Here is a 26,063-nt window from a genome sequence, read left to right as displayed (position 1 = left end):
CCTGGACTAGAAAATTTTAGTGGCCAACAGACTTTGTCAGGCGACTTACAGTTGAAAGTGAATTCCCTTGTTAACATCTGGACAGCATATCAGAGAATCCTGAAATTGTACAAAGTATGGCTCCAGAACAGTTTTTTCTTCAACCAGGATGGAAATAAAATGTTTATTAATTGAGGAGAAACAAAGCTTTGTCAAATTCGTGAAGAATGCACATGATGCTCGTCCACCATTTTAACCCATAGTTAGAGTTTAGGCAGATACCTGCATGCCCTGGGGTGAAATCACTGCCGCTGTGGCATATTCGTCATCCATCTTAATTATGCTGTTTGTGTTCATGCTTGTTTTCACTTGTTAGCATAAATGCTTCGTTGGTTTTCATTTGGTTTTTGGGACCAGGTGTGAAAATTGCAGACCAGCGCCTAACCATCGAGTCAGGAATTCCATTCATTGAGCATTCAATGTCCAACCAAGTAGAACTGACCGTAAGTTGAGAAAATTTGTTTTTTTTTCCATATCGTTTGTTTGATGACCAGTTAATGAGAGACAAATTGAACAGCAAACCTGACAAGATATCACCACTGAGGTTAACTTGTACTCATTTTGATTCTTTTGGAGACGTGCCCCACCCTTTCCTCTGTTATTATTAGGGAAATTCTCTCCTGAGCCTTTGTGGTTCAATGGGGTGCGTTTATCTCCAGTTTCCTTGGTATGAAATAACTAAGAATGTTTGTGCTCTCCCCTGGAAGGGATACCAGTCCAACACAGGTTGCTCTCCAGCTAATGCCGGTGCCCATTTCTAGTCATGGATGGAGAGAGGTAAGCGGGGTTCAGTGGCTTGCCTAAGACCCGCAACCGTTAGAGCCAGCGGCTGGATTTGAAACCCCTGACCCTCTGATCATGAGTCACGAAACCTAAACCCTCAGCTGCATTCACTTATTCTGTCGTTATTGCAGGTCCGCCTGACATCCGACCAAGTCAGCGGTACTGCCGAAGGGACCAACCTGTGGTCTGCCGAAGTCAAGCTTTCCCAAGACAATCCCCTTGACCCAGGCACAGAATTCCTGGCAGCCACGCCAGCCACCTTCATCGGCAATGACGCCAACACCATGCTTGGACCAGGCCAGACAGTGGCACTACGCCTCAGGGCTGACCTCAACCTGACAGGCATAGCATGTTCGGATGTTCGGTACCTGGTGGTCAACATCACCAACCCCAACGCTGACCCTGAATTCAGCCTGCAATGGAGAGACGGTCTGGATTTTGTCGTCATCTCGCAGTCCTTCACATGCTCTGGTAAGGCCAAGTTCCTTGTGTTAAAAGTTGTACTTCTTACTAGGTTAAAAACCTTATCATATAAGCTTGCAAAATACGGCCTAAAACAAATAAGTAATGAAACATTTAATTGTTTTCAAATTCTGAAGTCTGGTTTTGAATTCTGGTTTCTGAGGTTGTAAAATGAAAAGTCTACAGATCAATGCCACTCTGACATTGCACTGAGTGGGAGGGACAGAATCAGTCTGATCAACTAGATACGCCATCATGCAGTCCAACTCTTCAGTTCAGGGGTAGATATTATTGATATAGAGGTGCCCACTGATAATTTAAAGCAGTCTGTAATATTGATCACTGATCACAGTTTTTAACAGGTGCTGTATTGTAACTTTATCCAGAGCAAGACAGACCAGTTTAAAGTCATGTGTCCTGCGAATTTCAATATTTGTATATTTGATCAAAGGCAGATTTACACAGAGGCAGATTTTACTCTGTTTTTCCAATCTTTTAGGTGTGTATCTAGAAACGTCCAGCTTTGTTGTCTCAGATGGGTTCCCACTGAAAGAGCTGGCTCCCTCTAACAATGTGACGTTTACCATCGGTATTCGGGTCCCTCCACAATCTGCCACTGTGACCGGGGACAATTTGTGGAAAGTTAGAGCTTTTGTCTCTCCCAATTCTAACGGTGATGGCACCCCAGAGGTAAGAGCAAAACATAAACCAGAACAAAGCAATATACAAGAGTAAATATTCTATACATGTGACCTGCTGTGTCAAAATAGTAAATAAGTTGCTGGAGCCACTTTTGGGTGCGTGATAACATGTGTCTGGAAATATGAAACGAGACAGCAATTAATTAAACAAGGGCCAATAAATATTATGGGATTGTTATTGTAATAATTTCTACAGTGCGTGCATTAATAAGAATGAAGAGTGTTTGAGAGGCCAAATTTTGTTGTGTTCAGCTCCAGGGATGGGGCCTTGTACACTTGCTGATATGAGTCTAATCCTCATTGGCTTCCATTGACATGTTTTTACAGAAAACAATAATATATAGCAAACAATATGAGTTTGTTGAGTTTGCCTTTTCTTTGTCATCTCTTTCTAAAATAATGTAATGCTCTTAAAATTTTGGGGGCATGTTTTGCAGGATGAAAAGAGGGAGGCCAAATTGACCCCTGCCCAGGGAGCAGTCCCTATTGTCGCCAATGCTGTCAGCAGCCTCGTCGGTGTAGAGGTAAGCCTGGACGCAACAGGAAAGTATTGCGCAGACATGACCCATCTGTGTGTGGAGGTGTGGCGTGGTGACTCTGCCCAGCCTTACTACAACATTGAATCGCCGGCCAGCCAGGCTGACCTTCGAATATGTCGACCGACCCAGTGCAATGGTGAGTGCATTTTGACCTTTTAAATAGGAATATACAGAAATTAACAAAGAATTGATTTTTAATGGTGGTTGCATGATGGACCATTTCAAGACTTCACCAACAGTCAAAAAGTTCATGAAGTTTTGTTTTTTACTATTTGCTTTTGATTATCAGATCAAGATTATTCACAGAGCACTTTGCTTTCGTTAAATGAGGAATTTGAATAACAATCAAAACAATCGCAATTCTGAACTTGATGGGACTCTCGCAATACCCAATTTGTGGCCCAAAGTGCATTGAGACTGACACCCGTTTCTCTGACAGGCACTTTCACATGTCAATAGTCAAGGGACACATCCAAGATGGTGCTGCCATCTTCTGAATATATGGCGCTGCCATCTTCTGAATACCTTTGGGCATGTATAATTTTCTTGGCAGGTGTCCAAATCATGATGGTGACACCAACCATTAAGACTGCTGCTCCGCTCATCGAAATGAGGCCAGATCAGGAGGTCCAGCTTGACCTCAATGTAACGGCTACCCCGACCAGTGCTGGCATCGATGGAGACAATTTATGGGCGGCCACTGTCTTTGTGAACTCCCAGCTGGATGGTTCAGGCACCAGGTAAATCTGGACTGATGTCAAGAGATCATGATCTCAACTTTGCAGCACCCTGACCCACCCTCAGCATTAAGTCTATCAAATTTCAAAGGCAAAAATGCCTCACTTTAGTTTTGATATCTGCCACATATTTTGTGTCTTTCTCTATACTCCACGGTGATGAACATGAAGTCTAATTATATTTTATTTCAAAGTTTTCATTCTCTTGAAGCAGCTGAATGCCCTTGCAGTTTTTTAGTTCCTCAGATTCCCCAAGGAGATATCTCAGCATAAAAAAGGGGTGTTTGCTAGAATGTTCTGTTACAAGGTACTTATTGTACCAGTTCCTTGTATCCCATGGAATTTACCTAGAAACTTGTCATGTGATATTTGTCTCTGTCCCAGAAATAGTTCAGGGCAATAGTTCAACCGTCCCTTGCCTGTTTAATTAGATAAATCAGAGATATATTTTCATTGGGACATTTTTTTTTCAAGAATGAAAATCAATCTTTTCAGTTGAGTCTCCTGGGCAAGATCTTCTTCTCAGGAGTATTCATTTACAACCAGACTATACTGAGCCATTGCTTGGAAGTAAACTTTTAGAGTACCTCATGCTTCTCATTGAAATTTATAGGCCAATTGATTTCGGGTGATAATGCCGCATGCGTCTCTGTAGTGTTATACAACTGCTGTCCCCCATTGATTTGGCGTGATAATGCCACACCTGCCTCTGTAGTGTTATATGATTGCTATCCTGCATCTTCTTTTCAATCTCTAGGTACTCGGTCAAGGAGGCTGTTATTGATCCCTCAGTGAGGAATAGAGATCTGGTTCCGGGTGTCGTACTCACCTTGGACGACCTGGTTGCCAACATGGACTTCACTGGTGTCTCCTGCAGCCAGATGCGGTACATCTGCGTGACGCTGAAAGAGAGCGACCAAGCCCAGCCGGCCTTCAATCTGACTGGGGGCAACGGTCTGACCAGCTGCGTTGAGACAAACTGCATCAGTGAGTCCCCTCATCCTGTTACAGTCGTAAACCTTTGTGGTGCAGCTATCATACTAGTTCACACACATCCACTTTACAACTTTAATTACAAAATGAGTAGGCCGGAGTTCACAAAATCAAATGCCACACCGGTCAATGTCATTCATCTTGGTGGCAGAAGCAAAAATTTCAAACTTTAGAATCTGGTCTGCATTTGTAGTTCCCGAAACCTGAGCTTTGCGGTATATTCTTTGTTATTGGCAAGTTTGTTTGTTGTCGTTGGCAGGGAAACCTGAAGTGTATGCAATATATAAACTGTATAGCATTTGTTCAGTACATTGAAAGCATGATAATTTTGCAGATCAGGAGTATTTGCTCGATTGTACTGTATCTGCAAAGTGTTGTTCACTGCAGAGGTAAAATTCCCTCCTGAGTCCAGTCTCTCATTATCTCTAAGCTCCTCATGCTGTGCTGCATCAAACCTTCATAATGGGAGGTTTTTCTCTGGGATAATGTCATAAACCTGATGAGAGCCCAGTGCAACCCCATGTCATTCACTTGTGTCCAATAGGTGTTGCCATAGCGTCCGGTACGTTGTCCCTGGTTTCTAATGAGGTCCTGGAACGTGACGACTTGGCGTCCTTCACACTGGATGTCTCATTTAACCCCTGGACCAACAGTCGCAGCCTGCAAGAGGATGACAGCTGGACCCTGTATGCCCACACCACTGACCGAGGCGACGGGCTGGGTACAGCGTACACCATCAACCAGGTGGCCCTGACCAGTGCCCAGCAAGACCAGGCCGTAGCTGTGGGCACGCCGCTGGCCTTCAACGGCCGGGATGTGACCCTGGACGTATCCACACAGAGGTGCAATACCACCACACATCTGTGCGTGATGCTGGGTACCCAAACGGGTGTGTCCTTTGTGCTGGGGGGATACCCAAGCCCTGCCAGTCTGGTAGCCTGTGCTGAGCTCCTTTGCTCTCGTGAGTTTCATTCGACATCTCCTAAGCTTTGAGTTATTTCCCTATTAAGTGGCACAACTATAGAGTTCTAGATGCAAAAGAAGTCCCAAAAACCAGATCATATCTTCAAGCAATTGTTATATTTTGAAGTTTAATATGGGTGTGTAAAATGGCCGTGATTATAATATGGGTTATATGTTGTTCTCCTTTTTTTCTAATATCCTGATTAAACAAATTACAGCAAAGGAAGTTGTGCTGACGGCAGTTGAAGTGACGGAACAACTTATCAGAGTAGAATTCACCGAGGCCTTCGGGGACTTTGACCTGTATGTCCTGACCTACTCACCCAGAGATGGCATCACCACTTCACCCTTCTCCATCCCACGGAACTTGCCGCGATCACTGGACTTCAACCAGCTGACGCCTGGCCAAGAGTACACTATCCAACTGATGCTTAGAGATGGCAGTGATGACAAGGCCGGGCCATTCACCCTCGTGCAAAGGACAAGTAAGTTGTTTCCACCCCTGTTGGTGTAGAAAGGGCAGAGCCTGTGGACACAGTTCACACATTCTCCGAACAGCGATGTAAAAGTGAGATGGCAAACATATATCTCTATGTTCTGGTACCCACACTGTAGCACCATGGATTTGTGCGCATTTTGATGAAAATTCCCTCTCTTATCCAAATGGATGTAAACCTGAACGTGCTGCATGTCACTGTATGCCCAGTGCACTGGAAAAACCAAGTTGTAGTGCATCATGGAAAGCATAACGTTGAGACATAGTTTTAATTTTAATAAAAATATCAAAACTTTAAAAAAGTATGATTCTTTTGTGGTGCAGAGCTTGGGTTATGTACACAATAAGTAACTGCTGGCAAGCTTGACACAGGTTTAGCTGTAAAAAGGAAACATGGAGCCAGCTGTAATTGTAAGGTTTCACAGTGACAGCTGAAAAATATTTTCTGTTGGTAAGAGTTTAATTATGGTACATGTGGGTCGTAAATGCCCTAATGATGATTATTCAAGAAGGCCATCTCTTCAACTACGTATAGTCACAGGTTCAATGGCATTTAAAGGGTTGTTGTTTTATTTCTGCTTGTGAGCATGTTATATTTCACTGGCCAACTTACCTTGTGTCACCGATACCCTGTAGGGCCAGATCGAGTCATCCTTCAACTGGACAGTGTCACCTCCTCCGAGCTCAGTGCCTCATGGGACGAGGCCATAGGGGTCTTTGACCACTACACCCTGGTCCTGGAGCCTGCGGACACTGGCCTCCCCCGCACTCCGCTCAACGTTTTCCCAGTCGAAGACCGCCAGGTCACCTTCACAGGGCTGCTGTCCGCACGCCAGTACAACGTGACCATCTACACTGTCAGCGGAGATGTTAGAAGCTTGCCAAGCTCCGTCATCGCTAACACAGGTACAAAAAGAGGAACTCTTCACACCTGTCAAGTTAATAGTCATATAATTGAGACCTCTTTGTTCCATCGCAAGACCAGCAGAACTTTCAGGTCTGAAGAGGCTAATGTGCTGATGCAAACAAAGTTTGCCGTCACCAGAAGAGAGCTCTAATCAAGTCACAAGCTTTTCAAATGACTTTGCAACAAAAGCATTCTTTTGAAATGTTTCACCCTGTCACTGGTGGCCAGTCTTTGTTCTGGTCTTGTGACTATATCTGAGCTACAACACTTGCCACTGAGACTGATATGTTTGGCTTCAGGCAGTGACAGTAAATGTAAGAAGTTTGGAAAAATTTTCTCATATTTTCATCGGCCATGCAAAAGGGGATTGAAATCAATTTAAATTAAGTAATACTCATTGGCCCTTTTTTTATAGAAATTGGCAAAAGGCTATCTTTGATATTGTGAAAAGAAAACTTGGTTATCAAGCAAAATTAATAACTTGGTATCAGAGAAATTTTTCTGTGGCATGCTTATGGAGGACTTGTACAAATGTTCTACCTTCACTCCGCGACGTTCCATAGCTAGTCATAAATAGCTGATCATGGCATTGCATCGGAGTGTTAAATCTCATACAGAGGTACTAATCTTGCATTTATGGCGTTCACTGACCATGATATCTTGTTGTTTTTAAAATTCAGAATGTTATACCAAAATGATAATGTGTTGTTGGTCCATTGTAAATTAAACCGTGCAAGTGGTTACTTTTTGTTGGTTTTTATTATATCTATTGCACAATGTGGACATCACGATGTAAAATGTGAATTTGACACCTGCAGCCAACTACATTAATTGTTTAGATCAATATCAGATGCAGTTGAGAGTATTTTACTTCCCCCCTCCTCTCCCCCTCTGCCATTCCCCCCCCCCACATACAGACCCATCTACCCCCGTCCTCACCAGCACTGATAGGGACGAGACCAGCGTGAACTTGGAGTGGTTCATCCCTGGTGGATCGGTGGTGGACCAGTTTGAAATCCGCCACCAGCCCACCGATGGCATGCCCCAGCCAATCCTCCTTCCCGGCCAGACAGTCCGGGCCACTCTGGAGAACCTGACACCCGGCCGCCGCTACGTCTTCTCCCTGGTAGCAGTGTCCAACATTGGCGGCCTGGTGGAGATACGCAGCATGCCAGCTGAGATCTCAGTCCAATTGTGTAAGTTGCATCCTCTCTTTTGTCTTCAGCTCATTTCGTTTCTTTCTTTTTTCCGTCTTCTCAGTTCACAAAAGTCGGCCAGTTCTAAAGTTTTCTCAGAACTCTTTTCAGTGAGCAAATATTGAGTTCACAATTTGAGCAGAAATCCCGTCGTCATGGACAGTATCTTCCTGGACAGTAATTTCATTTGTCAGCAAAAGCATTGCAGACTTTTAGCATTTAAAAAGTGCAGTCCTTTTCTTAAATCAACTAAAAGAGATATCAAATAGATTTCATAATAAAAGAAGTAAAGATTTTCAAAAATTTTCTAAACAGTTATTGTCCGAGTCCTTTAACCTTTGGAATGCAGCACATCCTGAAATTAAAAACAACCTTTTTTGCTCACTTCTTTTCTCAATTTATACACAAAATGGACCTTGTTGAACTTGGCAGATCTGGTGAGGTTTTTGTTGACCATTTCCATTGTGAATACTGTCATCTGTTGATTACTTTAGGGTTTTCACTTTTATTTCTGGTTGTCAGTGCCAATGGCTCCAGCAGAAATCACTTACCAGGACACCACAGAGACATCCATCCGGATCCAGTGGCCTGGCGCGGTGGGTGAGGTGGACTACTACACGGTGGCCTTCAGCCCCTCGATGGCCCTGGCCCAGAGAGTAGAGGCAAATTCCCCCCGGGAGCTGGTGTACCAGGGGCTGGATGAGGCCAGCGAGTACACAGTGACCATCACCACCCACGTTTCTGCAATTAACGGGGACCTGGTCAGCTCGCCGGTCACCCGCATTGTCTACACACGTAAGTCCAGGACGGTTTTTCTTTTTGGAGCGTGCAGTTGCTCTTCAGCATGGCTTATCAATTTCTTTTTCAGTTTCACCCCTCCAACGCTCTTGATATTATGGTACTCAAGTCTTGTCCCTCATCCGAATTTCAAAACTTGTGTGTTATATTGCTCGTGATGAGGACTTAAAAATGTTGTACTATTCAAATCCTTCTGCTTGTTAAGAGGAAATGTATTGGTGCAATCTTCAGTTTTCTGATTGCTGAAGATAAATGGTTTGACAGTTGCTTGAAATCGTCAACAATTTGTAAAGGAAATGTCGTATTATCCGGCCGTGCCGCCGGATAGGTTTCTGCGCCGCAAGTGCAAGGTTCTCACTGATACGACCGCGATTAACGGACGACGACACTGTCTCTGTTGTTTACTCTACAACTGACGGAATCTTTATAGAAGCTCTCCTCAATAAATAGGGTTAACAGACTGATTGGATGGTATATGGGTCGACAGGCCGACGGACGGACAGACCCCTGGATATGCTAACTTGGCTTCTCTCCTACTACTGGCTACATCTGCCTCAACACAATTCAACACAGATGCCACTTGAGCCCATATGGCTACTGTGTAGACTCGAGTGTCGGGCTGTTGACCAGTGGTCTGCTGGGTGGTGGTGCAGACTGAATTCTGACCCCGAAATAGGCCCTTAAATGCCTGTTATAGTCTCTTGATGGACATTTCCATCAAGACTATGATTGGTCACTTGCAAGTTTGACCAACCCTTCCTCAAAGTTTGATTTGCATATAAGCTTCCCCATTGGTCAAATCTTTGAAGGTTCATTGTGTAACTCTGCTAATCAGCAGGATCAGCAGATTTTCTCACAGGGTCCAACAACCTCTAACCTCCAATTTGATGAATCCCCCAAAGAATGAAAACCGGCATTCTGTTTCTAAAAATACTTGGTCAGGACTGTGGGAAAGTTCCCCTAAAACAATGGACTGGGTTAGGAAGTGAGGTAAACATCATGACCTCCACCATTGCATACCACAGATAGTTCCGTTTGGGTTGTATAAGGTTGGAAATTATCCCGGGAACGAGGGGAGCAGAATAAGAAACGTAAGATATTGAACCCACACAAATTATACATTTTTCCATTTCCTGACAGAAACAAGGCGAGTTAGCCAACCCATCATAGTTTCTTGGATTTCCTCAAATTTTTGTTTCTCGCCTCATCAGGGCCCTAGTATGAACTTGCTTAATTATCTTATTGCTATTGTATCCAGTTCCATATCCGCCTGGCCCACTGAGCATCGTCCAAGTAACTACGACAACCATCGAATTCCAGTGGCAGGATGCAACCGGCCCCCGGGATGGCTACGAGGTGACCTTCACCCCCAATGAGCCCGAATTTGTCCCCCAGTCGCCCTACTTCACAACGGGCACCACCATGCTGCTGACAAACATTAAGCCCCACGTGACCGTGGACTTTGCAGTCCGCACAAAAATAGGGGATGTGGTCAGCCGTGCTCAGGAGCTCAGACAGAGGACATTCCCAACCTGTGAGTTTTGCCATACTTTACAACTTTAGTATAATAGTCTTCTAAAAAGGTGCTGCACAAATAATAAAGTATAATGTTCATTTTTCAAGTTTGTATGGTTTCGAAGCCATAAATAAATGTCTATATTCTCATCTCCAAAGTAATGTTTTCAAGTAAAGCAAGCTTCTCAGTATGGAACTGGTAGACAGTCCGGTATTGCTTAATTGCCAAATACAAGGTTTATTGGTAAGAATAGCATTGCAAACATGTGACCCAACTTTCAACTGAATGTGCACACACTCATTGCATTTTTGAGTGAAACTTAACATTGATATTGGGGCATGGTGATGTTGCTCTAACATTGACAAGCATTTTTTCATGCTGAGCCAAGCTTGCAGGCCAATCCAAGTGAAGGACACCTTGGATTTGTAAACGTTGGTTGGACCATATTCAATTGATGACAGTAACTTGGCTAGCTATTGATGACACTGTCATACTACAACTATAAAGGCTGCAGTGCAACATTGAGTGGTGGCCAACATCTTGTCATGGATCCTAATCAAGTAACTGAAGAATAAAGCAATGTTTGACTTGAATTCTCTTAAACAGTGCCTGGTCGAGTAAGAGACTTCGAAATCACCAGCTTCGACTCAGACAACATCCAGATTGCCTTCAAGGTACCTGAAGACCCCAATGGTCTCATCTTGGCCTACCTAGTGTCTGTCGAAGGAACCAAACCGGTACGTTCCTGAAGCCCTCTCAAATGATCCCTTAAACAATGAAACCCTAGCTGATATCACCACAGGAATAGGTTTTTCTGACATGAAGGTGTAGTAGTATTCTGAATATTAAAAATGACTGAGTTTTTTGTAATTGGGACAGAAATATATTTGAAGTCGATTTTATTTTGAAAAATGATAACCCAAACTGACTTTACTTGTTCACTTTTTGTGTTTTGTGTAGCATTTTAGCGTTATTACTTAGCACAAAAATGTTTAGCATTTTCAGTGAGATACTGAGCTCACTTCTTTTTTCAAATTAAATGTTACTGGATGCAACGTTTGATTTCCTACATTTTCTTTTAAAGCTTTCACCCTTCGTAAACCTTCCACAAAAATGGGATAAATGTTAAGTGCTGGACTTTTTTGGCAGCATGCAGACTGTCAACATTTGTGTCCTCAAAATTGTAGTTTGCAGATATACTGCTCAGTCATAAAATGGAAGATCCCACTTTTTTCAGGGTGAGCCAAGCGAGTCTGCCTTCCAGACCATCACGGCCCTTCCCAACGACATTCAGTTTGAAGAAGTCATCTCTCCTCTCAAGGCTGGCTTCACATACACTCTGTCGGTCAGTAGAACCCATGACAAAATGATAATAACATGTAATCTTTTCAATTCTGCAAGATCACAATTGTCATTCAGCCAGTTCTACATGCATGCCATATGAAGCTCACTCTGGGTTGCTGATTTATACACATTTTGCAGCAAGCACGCTAACAGAGCTGTTGTTTAAACCCAGTATCAAACCCTAGACTGAACAAGTCCCGTTTACTGTGGACAAGTGAAACTGAAGTCTGTGCATGTACATCCAATTCCTTGTCTTGGCTCGTGAATTATGCTGATGCACCCAACAGGACAGGGTCAGCCAATGAAGAAGTAACTGACTTGTCTGTCTCATCCTAATTCTGAGACGGGGCCAAGTATCTTGAAATCAAAACTGAGAAACTGCTTGTCCAAAATTTTGAACTGTCATTTAACATAGTGGAAATATATATTGCTTGGATGAGAGCAGTCAGGTTGTACAATCAGGTACCTGTTGAACCCTTGTGACGAAAGATGACGTTTGTGCACAGATGTCATTTTTTCCCCTGTAATGTGACACAGCAGAAGTCATCTTTCTTCTGTGGCCTTTTGGAAATTAAATGTATTGACCATTGCTGCTAACTACGGCTGAGTCCATTTTGGCATCAACAGATCGATGCGGCTTTGCTAACTTCTCACTTGCCGATTGAAAAATAAACATCAGACCTTCCCCTTTTATTTTGGTTTTGGTCAGATCCAAGCCACAAATACGGAGGGATCTGGTGAACCAGTGGTGCTTAATCCAGTCACACTGCCCATCAAAGGTAGGAAATGGTTAAAGTATCCGGGCTCTCTTGATTTCACCCTTTTTATTCTGGGAGGGGAACGTAGGACCTCAAGTTAGAACTCAGTTTGAGCTGTCTGCCTACATTCAGACCTTGAGTCAGTTTATGATGGCATTCGTTATATGTGAAACAATTTTAAATGTCTGTTAAATTCATAAACTTTTCATAACCAAGTTTACGACTGACCACTGAGGGTATCACTTAAAGAGATTTTTTGCTTGAATAGTTCCTTCCTTGTTTCATTTATTCACTCTCATTGTTCAATAATGTATTTTCAGTTGTACCAGGAACACTAGACCAAATTTGGTTTTTACTTAACACCATTGCATTCAGAATGATATAGAAGCAGTTTCACTTAAATGACAATAATTGGCATGGAAATTTAAACATGTTACATTTAATTCCATATTTTATGCCACTTGCTCTTTCCTCAGTTATATAATGGCATTTATTACTTATGGTTCAATACCGGGATCAAACTGTTAGCTCCCTGTTCAGCTTTGATATCTCTAGCTTTGTGGCCAAATCAAAGTTTTCCTCTGTTTAGGGGCAAGAAATGGCCATTATTTTCACTTACAATGTCCCTTGGGTGTGTGTGTAGGTTCATGCATGACCATGCACGACCAATCTCTGTTAAGTCCTATTCATTGTGCACTAAGTTGACATTTTAGCCACAATAGCCTGTCTTCTGTGCCAAAGAGGGTTGTGCTTCTTGTCGGAGTGGATGGCTTAATATCTCTTTTTGTATTTCTCAACAGCACCGTACTTCAGTGGCCAGATTTTACCCAATGACCAATTCGTCCTGGCGGTCACTGCCTCCACCGTCACCATCCGCATTCCAAGGTCGCTATTCTCGGACCGGAATGGAGTCATCACTTTTTACACCATTCTTGTTGTGCAGGACGGAGGTAAAGTACACAAAAGAATGCAATTATTTAAAAAAGACTTGTAGAGAACACACATCCCCCTTTACTGAAAAATCATTCTAACCCACTCAGTGTGTATAAATGTAACTGTTTGAGTTAAATTCCTGTTTATCAAGAAATTCCATACAGGAGAGTTTCTGACATTTGAAACCCTGTTCTTTGAGTTTGACATGAAACATGTTTTGGGGTTGCTGTTTACAAATGCCAAAGTGTTGGTAGAGTGCTGGTTAGTCACTATATCAAACCACCAATTGAACTTAAGGAATAGTAGGGTCTAAAAATGCCAGTATTATGGCTTCAATCACTGGCGGTGGAGGTGGGGAGGCAGAGGTCAATGGCCTCCCCACTTTTTTGACCTTTGGCATGCCCTCCCCCTACTTTTTGCAGGTCCTATAATGCAGTGGGGCTTAATAGATTGGTCTATTAATGGCTGATGTCTGATGTCTCACAACTGCTCCCCCCCTTGAAAATCATTCTACCTCCATTTGCTTCAAACAATGGAAATGGAAGACAGGAGCTGCTAGAAAGAATATGGTTTTCAAAATTGAGATGCTTTTTTCTTTTCTAAATCATTTGAAATTTGATGTATATATTTTTCAAGCATTGTATGCTATACATCCAATAGTTAGTCTATATGTCTGGCCTTAAACCCTGGATTCTCTTCCATGCACCAGCCAATCAGACGGCAGGTGCTGTCCTTCCAAGCTACCAACAGGTTCGGAACAATGACGTCAAGCCCATCTACCAGTCCTCAGAGCCCCTGGACCTGTTCAATGTAGCCGGGCGAAGGCGTCGCCGGCAGGCTGTCACTCCCCAGAGTGTGGACTTTGTCGTTGGGGAGGAGTCCCCCTGCCCAAACTCCGGCTTCTGTAACGGTCCCCTGGACCCCATCACCCCTTACAGGTGGGTGGTTTTCTCTCGGCCAACTTGTCGTCTGTTTGTTTATGACCCCTTGCACACCCACAGGGGCCACTTCAATAATAGTAGGTGATTTCCATTAGTTTCCATGAGACATTTCTGACCTCAGGATGGCTGTATGCGTATCAAAAAGTGATGCTGTGCAGGGCTGGAGATTGAACCCGAGTCAACCATGAAAGTTACTTGACTGCACCTATTGAGTTAGAGTCTGATTTGTATTAATTCAATGCTGAGAAATCTCACTTTACAAGTTATCTTTATCTTATTATCTTTAATTGTCTGAAAACTGTAACTGTCAAAATTAAACAGAAAACACTGTGATCTTGAAAGATTCTGACAAAGGACTTTGATTTAAGATGAACTGCAGCTTAGATCAGTGCAAGAGAAATTTTGTTGCCCTCACTATGAACACCTTGTCAAGAATCCCTTCATTTGTAAAATGATGTTTGCTTATCTTCTGGGCCTCTAAAGTTTCCTTAAGTTTAAACATTTGAGATGTTAGTGCTCATGCCTATTTTTTAATCTTTCACATTTTCAGGATTGCGATTAGAGCCTTCACAGAGAATGGTCTTTACACAGACACCCCTTGGTCTGACGTTATCACAACAAGTAAGTGTGAATCATGGCTATTTAGTCTGGCACCCCCATCTAAACCACATCGTCCTCCTAAAAAGTAATTAGCCTGAAAGAAGACAATCAGAAAAATGTAGCATCAAACAATGAAACTGGCATTTCTGTGACAGAGGAATTATTGAAGTCCAACCAGAGCATAGAAAAATACCTATCTCTGACCCAAAATTTTCTCTCATTTTGATAGAAGTTAACATGGCAAAATGACTTCCTCAGGGACACTGAATACCAATTTTTCTCGGTAATGAATTATCAATCGGGCAAACATATTTCTTATATATTTGACCCAGTACATCGAGATCAGGAATAAGTCAGGAATGAGATATGTCCATGGTCAGAAAGAGAATTTCATAAGCTTTCAAATGGTACACATTACAAGTGTGTTGATGGTAACCTTTCATACACACATTTCCAAAATATACAGAAACCGCCACATCAATTTTTGCCACATTTTTACCCACATCCCCACTTTACTCGGCCATTATGCAAAACGGCCTCAGCAACTTATTCCTGATTACGATATACCGGGTCACATATTATGCCTAGAAGGTTTACTTCACCTCAGGTATACACAGTAGATGAAATTTGTTGTGGAGGCTAATGGCCTGCATAATTATTGGCATATTGTAATATTTTATTCCGTTTTGTTGTTCACAGCATTTGACCCCTGGGTGTTCGTCTATGTTCTCATCCCATTTGCCATCATCATCCTCATTATTGCTTTCATCATGTGTCTCTGCACCTGTCTGGTCAGTGACAGGAGGGACCCACCCCGGAAACAAGCCCCAAGGTAGGGACTATGATAACAAATGTCAACAGTGAATCGAGTATTTCATTACCATTTTCGCAAAGGCACAAATTGATAAAACTCTTCACCTGTTTGAGTGGCTATTATTGAGGCAAACTCTGGCAGGTTGTATGGTTCTGACAGTGTTTATTGAAGTTATTTTGTCCAGATTTACTGTAATCAGCCGCACTACATTGAATCACATGCAAATTTTGTCTAAATTGTACTTCTAGAGTTTTTCATGAAGGGACAACTTAGTCTTGAAATATATAAAACAATTCCTCACCTACCATGCCTAAAGGCAACCGCAATTGTTTTGCTCATACATTTTTCTTCGTTTTAGGTGTCACTAAGGGACCAAATTTAGGCAATGAAATAATCCTTAATCACGTACAAATGAAGAATTAGAAAGCACAGTTTCTGGCATATTATGGCAAACATCACAGATCTGCTCTTTTGGGCAATCTGCTTCACTCTTGCAGTTTATCTCCACATATTCTCTGTTTTAAAAGTGACCAACTAAAATTATGATTGTCTCGAGAGTTTTGGAAAAGATAAGACAATTTGTCCAAACGTCACAACACTGGCAATTTGTCTGTATCTTCGAGTACACCCAGTGGACACTTTTTGCTTGTCTAAGGCTGATGCTTCATGACACTGCCTTGCACATAGTAAATCTTTGTCCACTTTGTTGAACAACCAAACCAATCAGCTAAAATCATCTAAAATCAACTGAATAAGAAAGTGATCAACTAACGGCCAAAGCAATCTAAATCTATAACAGGAGAGCAGATAAACAACCTTTGGCAGACACACAGCTCAACGAGAATTCCAGTAACAACGTCAGCACTGCTGCCGCCTCCCCGGCACCCCTTGCCCCAGCCACCCCACCACCCAAGAGGAGCCCCACCTCCAGGTATGACCTAAAGATTTTGGTCCTTTCAAGTGTTGAAGTCGTCATGTGGGTAGCATGCTCTGTTTTCATCTTGGTCAAATGCATGCATGCTGGGATACAAATATGCACCAATTAAAAGAAATAATGTTCAGCGTGTACTGCTCTATCGATTTCAAGTTTACAAAATTTCAAATGTGTTTTCAGAATTGTCGGAAAGGTTTTTTCAATTAAACATTTTCTAAAGAAATCTTGTGTTGTCATTTAGCAGTGAAAATACTGCTCTTTTTAAGTGTTACTCAGAACAGGAAATGCAGTGTTCCAACACAAGTCGAAAGATAAGCCCACTGGTCACAAAAAGGCATCTCTTGAAAAAACATTTGTACGTTAGAGTTCCGTGAAAAGTCTCGTTGAATATGCACACCATCTTCTTTATGGCAAGTGGAGGCAAAATAAGAAACCCCTGATTATTTCCAATAAACAAAAGTAGTATAGCATTTGTATTGCTCCTTCTGTTCAAGGCCAATTGCTGTTGCAAAGTTTGGCCAGCATGTCAGCAAGATGTCTGCCAAGACTGGGGACAATTTTGCCAAGGAGTTTAAGGTAAGAGTGGAGAATACTTCAGAAAATTATCAGTTTTTTCCTCAAGAGCATTCCTGTGATGCTCTATACACAAACTGTAGTTCCAAAGGTCTGGGGGAAAGTTTTGTGGCTGTGTTTCCTTTCTGATTGTGGTGCAAAACTGACATTCTGGTTCTTGATAAAATCCAAAAGCTACTTACCATTACTAAGCATCTTCTTCCAAGTTATGCACCAACTTCATATACTTAAAGACTCACGCACATTGAAATGAAAATCAGTTACAGTTTTAGAGGTGGGAGGAAAACCCCTGAGATATATTCTGGGTAAAGCCGATGGAATCAGGTAGGAACTGAAAACCCAATCCACATGTGGACCGAGCCAGGATTCGAACCCAGACCGCAGAAATGAAAGGGGAGGAAAGAACCACTACGACAACCTGACTCCCCAGATTATATTGCCAACCACAGCAGAAAATACTTAATGGCAACATTTCATGGTTTCTATGCTTAGCACAAAGATTGCATGGGCAAGCATAGAAATATCCGTTGTTACATCACTGTGTTAAGCAAATTTCTCCTTTGGGATCAATATGCATTTTGCTCTGCTTGCTGCTCACAATCACCGTGAAATATGCAGAGCCTCTGTTAGCATAAAATTATGTGCTAAGCAGGACCCTGAAATTAGGCCAAGTTCTGATATGACCGCACATTGTTACTACTCTTTATAGATCCTGTGGTTTAAGAGAGATCCCATGGTTGTGACTGACTCCCATGATAATGGTCCTATATATGGCTTTTGTGTTTCTAACAGAACCCATAGTTCTAGGTAGCCCTTGAGTCTCTTGGATGGTTCCATGGTTCAGAGTGGCTCTCATTCTGGATAGATCCCATGATTCCTGGTGGCAATTGAAGTTCCAAAAGTATTCCACGCTCTTATCATTCTGGACATACTCTGAATTCTAGACAGATTCTGATTCTGGATGGCCCGTGTGGTTCTAGAAATATTCTATGGCATAAATTGATGGCTCCCGTGGTTGAAATTGGCAGTATGGTCATATTAATACTCTGTTGCAGGATTTGAATCTCATTGGTGAGACCCAGGCCAAAACAGCTGGGGCCCAGCCTGAGAATGAGGATAAGAACCGCTATGGCAACATTGTCCCATGTGAGTACTCATTGTCAACGTTCTTTAGCCACTCTGCAGGGCCTGACAAGCTTTTAATGTAATTGATAAGCCCTCTTGATTCTCACAGAAGTCCTAACATTTCAGTACTGAAAGACTGCTTTCATTCCCCCAAATGTACTTATTTAATCGTGACAAAGTGGTTTTTGCTCTCAAGCTTATCCTATCAGAGCGTTTTTACTTTGACACACATGGCAGATATTTCTGTTGTTTGTTTTCATTGGCACACCAAATTTCAGTCGAACTCTTCAGTAGAATGAGCCTTCAATATGATTTTATTTTTTATTTTTTTCCCCTTTGCAGTCGACTTCAATCGTGTTGTACTGAACAAAGACGAAGACTACATCAATGCCAGTTTCTTGTCGGTGAGTTGGTCAGTCATTTGCACAAAATTAGTCACTAATGAACATTTTTCTGGCCAATTTCACTTGATGGCATGTACACTCAACTCGCCCTAAAAAGCAAAACCAGCTTTTCAATTTCTGGAGGAAAACAATGACAGTGGTCCTGTAAATAAGAATTTAACCGAGGTGGCAGCAAGTCATTCTTTGCAAGTCCAAGTCAAGTCACAAGTCATTATTTGCAAGTCCAAATCGAGTCATTAATCATTTGGACTAAACTCAAGTCAATTCACAAGCCTCTTTGTCCAAGTACAAGGCAAGCTGCACATTATTTTGTCCAGTTGTAATAAGCTAAAGGGACCATGCGTCAACTTACAAAGGTACGAGTTATAAAAATTTATGGGGCCGGTCGAGTAGCATCTGACTTGGGTTCGTAACAAGTCATTTTTGCAAGTCCAAGTCAAGTCACAATTCAAAGCTGGTATTTACAAGTCAAGTCACAAGTCACAAAAATAGCGACTCGAGTCTGACTCGAGTCCAAGTCACATGACTCGAGTTAGCATCTCTGGAATTTAAGTTGTAGAAGAAAGTTTCAAATACATGAATATGTATACAATATCAAATTTGTTTGTGGAGCAGGAAAGTGGAGTGGTTCAACCTTCCAGTGTGCCTTATAATGTTCTTATCTGGATCCTACAGCCATGCAGTAAACACTGTTCTGCATAATCAATGCATCTCATTTCATTGCATCTCAATTCAACCAGGGACTAACCAATCAGGAACCTCATTTGTTTTTTGGTTCACAGTGAAACGTCTCTTACCTACCCTTCCTCCTTCAAATTAGTTGAACTAGTTGACTTATGTATCCACTTGTCTAGGGTTTCTCTGGCAACAATGAGTATATCGCCGCCCAGGGACCCCAGGCCAACTCAGTCAACGACTTCTGGCAGATGATCTGGGAGCAGAAGGTGCCGGTCATCGCCGTCATCGGGAGCTGTGTGGAGAACGAACGGGTGAGTCAAGGCAAAGTTGTGGGACAAGATTTAAATAAAAAACTGAATTTGTCAGATGGTTGAAAAAAGAGTGGGAAAATTAAATGCAGGCATCATTTTTGTGATACGTGCATTGTGATTTCACTAAAAGGTTATGTAGAAAACGCATGAAACCATGCCAGCCACTAAAGTGGCTTCTCAAAACTTTAAAATTAACAGGTGGCCTTTCATAGATTTTGTGGAGGTGTGCAATGGTATGTAACAGTCAGGCACCAATTACCATTAATGCTTCTCTCTCTCTGCCTCCTGCAGGTGAAGTTTGCTCAGTACTGGCCCTCAGACTCCACACCCATCACCTTTGGTGAGGTGACCGTGAACCGAGTCTCAGAGCGGGAGGACACGGACTTGGGCTACACTGTCCGGGATCTCTGCCTAGAATTGGTGAGTCGCTGGCGGGGGTGGGCCTGAACTTCGAACCCGTGCATGACAGCCGATATTCATTGACTTGATGCTGAAGTTGCTGTACACATTTGTCAGACATCTGCAGATGTCTGTTGACCGTGCACAGGCCGAAGGACTTGGTTACTGGAGTTTGTTTACTCGAGTTAATACGGGGGTTGACATTTCTCTTTGTGACCCTTCAGATCGATTCAGAAGGCCCTACTCACTAATGGGCCGTAACACTTCACATGCAAACACTGAAGTGCACTAAAATGATGTCGGAGAGCAAGGCTGAATGAAAAAACAAATCAGCTGCTTACAGAATGACGCACACTGCAGGCTCATTAACGATCATGAGGAAAGGTCATTCAGTGCTAAAAACAAAGTCACAACAGAGCATCCTTTCATCATTTATTGAGGGATATTTTGTTTCTTGTTGTTTTCTACATGCTTCTGCAAATCTGAACAGCCCCATACTTCCCCCTTATCAGTTTATCAATGATTACTTTTCAGTACATATGCATTATTTACATTATTTTCATTTTTCATAATTAAAAGTATTTCTTTTCTTTTGCATTTCTATTTGTTCAGTTTGCATTGCTGATGCAACAATTAGAAAAAGTGCTGTGTTACTGCACTAAAATTCCTGTGGCTGGATTGACATAAAAACCTATGACCTTATGACCTCTTCCCTGCACTCTACGGACTGAGATATCCTTGCCTATTTTAGAGATCTTTTTGTTCAGTAGGTGTTCTTATAGGCACAGTCATAACTATCAATAGTTTTCCATCATTTATCAAATAATCACTCATCAGGTCAAGTGATTTAATTGTCTGTTCTCTCTCAGGGATCTGAGGTGCGTACCTTGCGTCAGTACCAGTTCACTGCCTGGCCGGTCCACGGCGTGCCCAAGAAGTCAGAGCAGATGGTGCACTTCATACGCACCGTACGCTCCTATTTGCCAACGAACGCCGGGCCCCTTGTGGTGCATTGCGGGTAAGTCTCGCTAGATTTATTTGCAGAATGAGAACTCTTGGATGAAATTATCGCGACTGTCTAAGGCTGAGACATAAAATTAAGTGCCAATGATACACATATTCTGTGGATACTGAGTGTGATGACTAGAAAAAAATGTCTCTGTGGACATGCGCTCAATAGTTTGCAACATTCATATGATATTTTTCAGTTTCACTTCTGTCAGAAAAAAATTCATCAAAAAGTGATAACAAACAGTAATGCCTTTATTGATGAAAGGTTGTGAGGTTAGTTAAAACAAGAACGAGGATCTGTTTGATATATTTACTAGTGCATAGCAGAGATCAGAAAAATTGAAACGCTATTTTTGACAGAACGGAAATTAAATGAAAGAGGCTGGTTGAGTTGAAACTTTCAACATTAGATACTGTGCCGTAAAACTCTTTGGAATTAAAGATTTTAGAAAGAGAAAATGAATCATATGGGTTAAGCCTGACCAACAGAATTCCTGAATATTAGTACATACTTCATGGGTTCCGCTTGCACAGACAAGCAAAGAATGGCTTAATATGAGAAACAGATTTGAGGAGATCACTAGGAGTTAGTGCAATGTTTTTCATAGCTTGCACAAGGGCCGTACACCCGTAATGAATTTGCATAGGCTGTGGTATAAATCTGACGTTTGACTTGTATATATCCCCTTCTCCTCCACCCCCCCATAACAGTGCTGGTATTGGCCGCACTGGGGTCTTCATTACCCTGGATATCCTGATCCAGCAGCTAGCTTTGGATGAGGAGTACATCGACGTGTTTGGCACCCTGGCTGCCAAGCGACAGGAGAGAACCAACATGGTGCAGACAGAGGTGAGGCCAACAAAATAAAAATTCCCCTTTCGAGGATATTGCTCTTAATGCTTGAATCAATCATTTTGAGCCCATTTTGAGTTGTCGCAGGGAAAGGGAGACATTTTAAAGCACTGCGCCAGTATCATTTACCAGCAGTACAGGCCATGACACTGAGCTCAGTCCATATCAATCAGTGATCACTTGTCAACTATTTATCAATTCTGCCTGGTACCAGGATATTCATTTAGTGAATAGGTCACCAGGGAAAGTGGACCAGTGGCCAGTGAATGGTTGTTGATTGGACTTTCCCTAGAGTGTGTTTAGTCGCATGATTCTTGGAAATCGACACTTTCTTCATCACCGACTTTTTCAAAGTTAATATTATATTTCTGTTTTGAATTTTTATTGGTCCAACTCTGCTTTAATTTAAGAAACTTACACTTTGTCTGCTGATTGGCTGTAGAAAGTTCTCAGTTGTTGATTTGCCAAAGCATGTAAGCAACTCGAAGTAAACTAGAAAAGCTGGTTGGTAATCTACTCTTGGTTTTCTGAGTTTCTTTCGACATCACGCATTTTATCTTTCTCTCTTCAGCTCCAGTATGAGTTTGTACACAAGGCACTGCTAGCCACACTGGAGGGCCATGCGAAGTCCAAACGCCGTAAGTTGAATATGTTTTCCAGCTCACACTTTAGCTAAGTAACAAAGCTGAGCAAGGTAACTTTTTCTACCCCGGCCCATCACCTAAGCTGTTTTCCTTAATTTGAATGAAAAGTACAGTTTTGAGCTTGAATAACTAACCTGAAAGACTTTGTGGTTTCTGTCACCACAGACTTGCCAAATGGTCGTCACAAATCATCAAAACTACATCAGATTGTAATGTTATAGTAGGAAGCTAAACCTTGAAGTCACAGATTCCCAGTCCGTGCTTGTGCAAGATATAAATAACAGTAGGAGAAAAAAATGTTGATTTATGCATATTTACAGTTTTTTGCATTGCATCTTGGGTAAACAAGGCATGATTTACCTGGCAACATTTTCACACGCTGCTTTATGTTCACACATTCTGATAAGATTGGGATATACATTTAAATTCCCCTTCCCAATGATAGCAAAGCCATTTTTTTAAATGGACCTCGCTTTGTTTTCACAGGTGCCAGCATTGACAGTGACCAGCGTATTGAGAACATTATAGCAGAGGAGTCGCTGTAAACCACAATGCACCCCGCTGTCACTTTGTGTCAAATACTAGTTTAACTGACCTCCGTTATGGGATAACATGTCCAGAATAGTTCATCTGTTGACTGTTCATTATACTTTGTTAATCTTTTGGGAGAAAAATATTTTGTTGAATTTGGGAATATACCTGTCACATTATAAATAAAGAAGATTGTCTTCGGGAAATAAAAGTGACTTTTGCATGAAATGTAACCAACTGTGCTGTAGTATGTCTAAAGACAAACAATAATACACGGAAAGTAAGAAAAATAGATCCAAGAAGAGCATAGGCTGACAGGCAATGCAATGATTTGTTGCTGTTGTGTGCATTTTTGTGTATGATGGACTGGTAATGCTATAGAATTTCACAGATCTCTGACATAAGTAAACATTTTTGTTTCTATTCAGAAAAAGCAAGTAAAACTTGCATAACTGGTTTTTGTTTGCATTTTTGTAAAGTGTTAAGCCAAAAAACTTTGAGTACTCAGAAAACAGTAACTGGACCCTCCTTTTTATGGAGATTTTGGTTGAAAGAGAGGTCAGAATAAATGTATTTTTGGATCTGTTGAGGAAAGAAATTGTAAGTTTTTTAACAGTGCAGGGATCTTTTTGTTTTTACTGAGCACCATGTTGCTAGGATAAATGTTTCCTTGGTAATGTCCACAATCATTTTGAGAAGTATGCGATGCTTGGTGCAAAAGATTTTGTAGCGACATTCAGAGAAGAAAAAAACAGTATGTCTTGTTTGTACCACGTTACAAATGACTATTTGTTTTCTGTTGTATTTATTGACAAATGTTAAGTTTTTCAATGCGTTTATGTATACTTGTAATTGTTATGTAGTAAAATGAAGGTAAAAGTCTGGATTTTTTTCACGAATGATTTTTTTCTATGGTGAATTTATCAGGGTAGTGTTCGTAAACATTGATGTATAAGTAGCCTTTCTAAACATTTATATTTTTATGCATGATTTTTACATATCCTTATACATTTTCCCAGTTTTTGTATTTCGAATGGAATGAACAAGTACTATTTTTAAACGACTTTAAAGGGATTTATCTTTGAAAAGGATGTAAAGTGGGGTAATTATTGCTAAAGTTAAAGTTGCTCTGTGCCTGCAAAAGAACATGTCAAAGAGTGCCTCAAGAGACTTCATGGGTGGAAATAAAGTTTCTTCACTGACGTTTAAAGTGAGTGCGAAGCGGACAAAAATGCTGCATAAAATTGTGCACTTGCTGATCTGTTAAGTTGTGGATGGAAATTAATTTGATTATGTGATCATTTATGATTGTGGGATGACACCGTCTTAGTAACAGCATTGTGGGGACGGTCATTCCGATAAATATTTGGGCAAAACCTGAAACAATAGAGGCGGGCTAATGGAGTTGATGCTAATGGTCTATTAGCAGCACCTGCCCTTATACTAATGATGATGTTTGGTTTTCATTCATTCAAATTATTTTGCTCCATTCATATCATGCTACAATAATTGTGCAGGTTTGATTCAGCTGTTCGTATTCATTGTTAATTTACTCTATAGAGTACCTAATTTAACCTCTCCTTTCATCTTGGCCATGAAGAGTTTCATATAAGAAATCATCATTTTCGAAATAGATATGAGTTGATTTTTATCTAAAGATGAGGATTTGTTGGTTGGATGTACATAGCCACACCTCATGATGGTAGTACACCCTAACCACTCCAAGGTATAGCTACAATTTTTATGAATCAGTGTATGATATACTGGTCCTTGCAGCCACTCATGTCCTTGAATACTGTCATTTCTTGGCCAGTTTTCAAAATCTCGAGTTGACAATCCCTGAAAGTCTTTGTTTCACCATTCCCTGCCTCTTATTGTGTCATTTTTCTGAGCTAGTCATAGAATCTTTTTAAACATTTTGTGTAAAAGCCATTGCTCCTGCATCGCCTATCACCCAGAGTGAAATATCAGAATGTTTTAATCAGAACCAGCCAGACCTTTGATGCGTTGTTTGTAGTGACCTGCTAGAGATGATGACCTGTGTGTCACTCCCCCCCCTTGACCACATTGTGCATCAGCTCTTATCACATCTCATGGAAACCAGAAAAGGGAATATGTGCAGTTACTTTGGCAGCATTTTCTGCAGCAGATTTGTCATGTGACTGTACAAGATGCATGTACCTTGTTTCATTGGTTGCCTAGTCACGTGCCATTCCAGTTGCTTGACGTGCAACTCCTTTCAAAGGTTGGTCTGAATTGGCTGGACTAACGGATCTCAACCTTTTCATCGTGCAGATTTCAAAAGTGATCAACTTGAGGTTTTTTTTAACTAGTATTATATCAGTACTGTGTGGAGGGATACATTTTTAATTAAGCCAAGGCTTAGTTCTCACTGGAATGAATATATATATAAATATATGAAATAAAATGTGTTATATTAATAAGTGCATTCAAAGACATGTGCATATTAATTTTGTGTATGAATTATTCAGAGAATGAAATTCACCTGTCATTTTTGTTTTCAGGACATACTAAAATTATTTTCTACATCTTCATTATAAGGGACAGTCATATTTTTTGTAGAACAGAATTTTTCTAGCTTGTTTCATGTTTAAATTGCTGATGGACCCTGGTCATTCTTTCACTCGGCTGTCAAGCAGAAAACGTACCCAGTAAATTTATGTACCCAGTCAAAAATTAAGAAAGAATCTTGGAAGGCCACTGCATGTCTTTGGTATATTTGTGGCTGGGAGGCTGGATATCTGGTTCATAAGTGACTTCGTCACAAAGGCGGACACACGATGATTTGCAGGCTCTCATTGGACAATCGCTGAAGTTGCATGTTAACTTCCGGTTCCATGGTTCCATGTAAAGGGCGATCAATGCATGTAACCCTATGTGCTTGCACGTGTGCAATAGGTGTGGTTTAAACTGAAGTGACGTCACACTTATGAACTGGATAGTGAAGCAAAATTGTCTCTGTATGCTTAGCACAAATGACTTGTCACAATTTAATCAAATGACACTATCATACAGACCATTCCTAGTTCAACACCACTCCAAATGTTTTCAAAATGTTT

At 41.4% G+C, this 26,063-nt stretch overlaps 1 protein-coding gene across 1 annotated transcript in view; it reads left to right on the top strand.

The window, feature by feature from the left end:
- Window positions 1-25,427, top strand: part of LOC110989723 (uncharacterized) — a 61,137-nt gene extending 35,710 nt beyond the window's left edge. The window contains exons 36-64 of the mRNA XM_022254303.2: window positions 397-482; window positions 954-1,293; window positions 1,784-1,974; window positions 2,423-2,660; window positions 3,078-3,264; window positions 4,019-4,248; window positions 4,799-5,215; window positions 5,436-5,702; window positions 6,350-6,619; window positions 7,538-7,816; window positions 8,339-8,611; window positions 9,873-10,148; window positions 10,737-10,867; window positions 11,368-11,475; window positions 12,184-12,253; window positions 13,033-13,182; window positions 13,875-14,103; window positions 14,657-14,727; window positions 15,406-15,538; window positions 16,320-16,451; window positions 16,949-17,030; window positions 18,083-18,173; window positions 18,495-18,556; window positions 19,411-19,545; window positions 19,837-19,965; window positions 20,814-20,962; window positions 21,667-21,805; window positions 22,380-22,446; window positions 22,939-25,427. Of these exons, the coding sequence (XP_022109995.2) occupies window positions 397-482; window positions 954-1,293; window positions 1,784-1,974; window positions 2,423-2,660; window positions 3,078-3,264; window positions 4,019-4,248; window positions 4,799-5,215; window positions 5,436-5,702; window positions 6,350-6,619; window positions 7,538-7,816; window positions 8,339-8,611; window positions 9,873-10,148; window positions 10,737-10,867; window positions 11,368-11,475; window positions 12,184-12,253; window positions 13,033-13,182; window positions 13,875-14,103; window positions 14,657-14,727; window positions 15,406-15,538; window positions 16,320-16,451; window positions 16,949-17,030; window positions 18,083-18,173; window positions 18,495-18,556; window positions 19,411-19,545; window positions 19,837-19,965; window positions 20,814-20,962; window positions 21,667-21,805; window positions 22,380-22,446; window positions 22,939-22,997 (4,991 nt within the window). The 3' untranslated portion in view covers window positions 22,998-25,427. The remainder of the gene's footprint in view (window positions 1-396; window positions 483-953; window positions 1,294-1,783; window positions 1,975-2,422; window positions 2,661-3,077; window positions 3,265-4,018; window positions 4,249-4,798; window positions 5,216-5,435; window positions 5,703-6,349; window positions 6,620-7,537; window positions 7,817-8,338; window positions 8,612-9,872; window positions 10,149-10,736; window positions 10,868-11,367; window positions 11,476-12,183; window positions 12,254-13,032; window positions 13,183-13,874; window positions 14,104-14,656; window positions 14,728-15,405; window positions 15,539-16,319; window positions 16,452-16,948; window positions 17,031-18,082; window positions 18,174-18,494; window positions 18,557-19,410; window positions 19,546-19,836; window positions 19,966-20,813; window positions 20,963-21,666; window positions 21,806-22,379; window positions 22,447-22,938) is intronic.
- The last annotated feature ends 636 nt before the right edge of the window (window positions 25,428-26,063 follow it).

The sequence above is a fragment of the Acanthaster planci genome, linkage group LG03 (assembly GCF_054643075.1).
Source record: "Acanthaster planci isolate LZ-2023a linkage group LG03, COTS_SCS, whole genome shotgun sequence".
Taxonomy (NCBI): Eukaryota; Metazoa; Echinodermata; class Asteroidea; order Valvatida; family Acanthasteridae; genus Acanthaster; species Acanthaster planci.
This window is presented reverse-complemented; position numbering and strand designations above follow the sequence as displayed.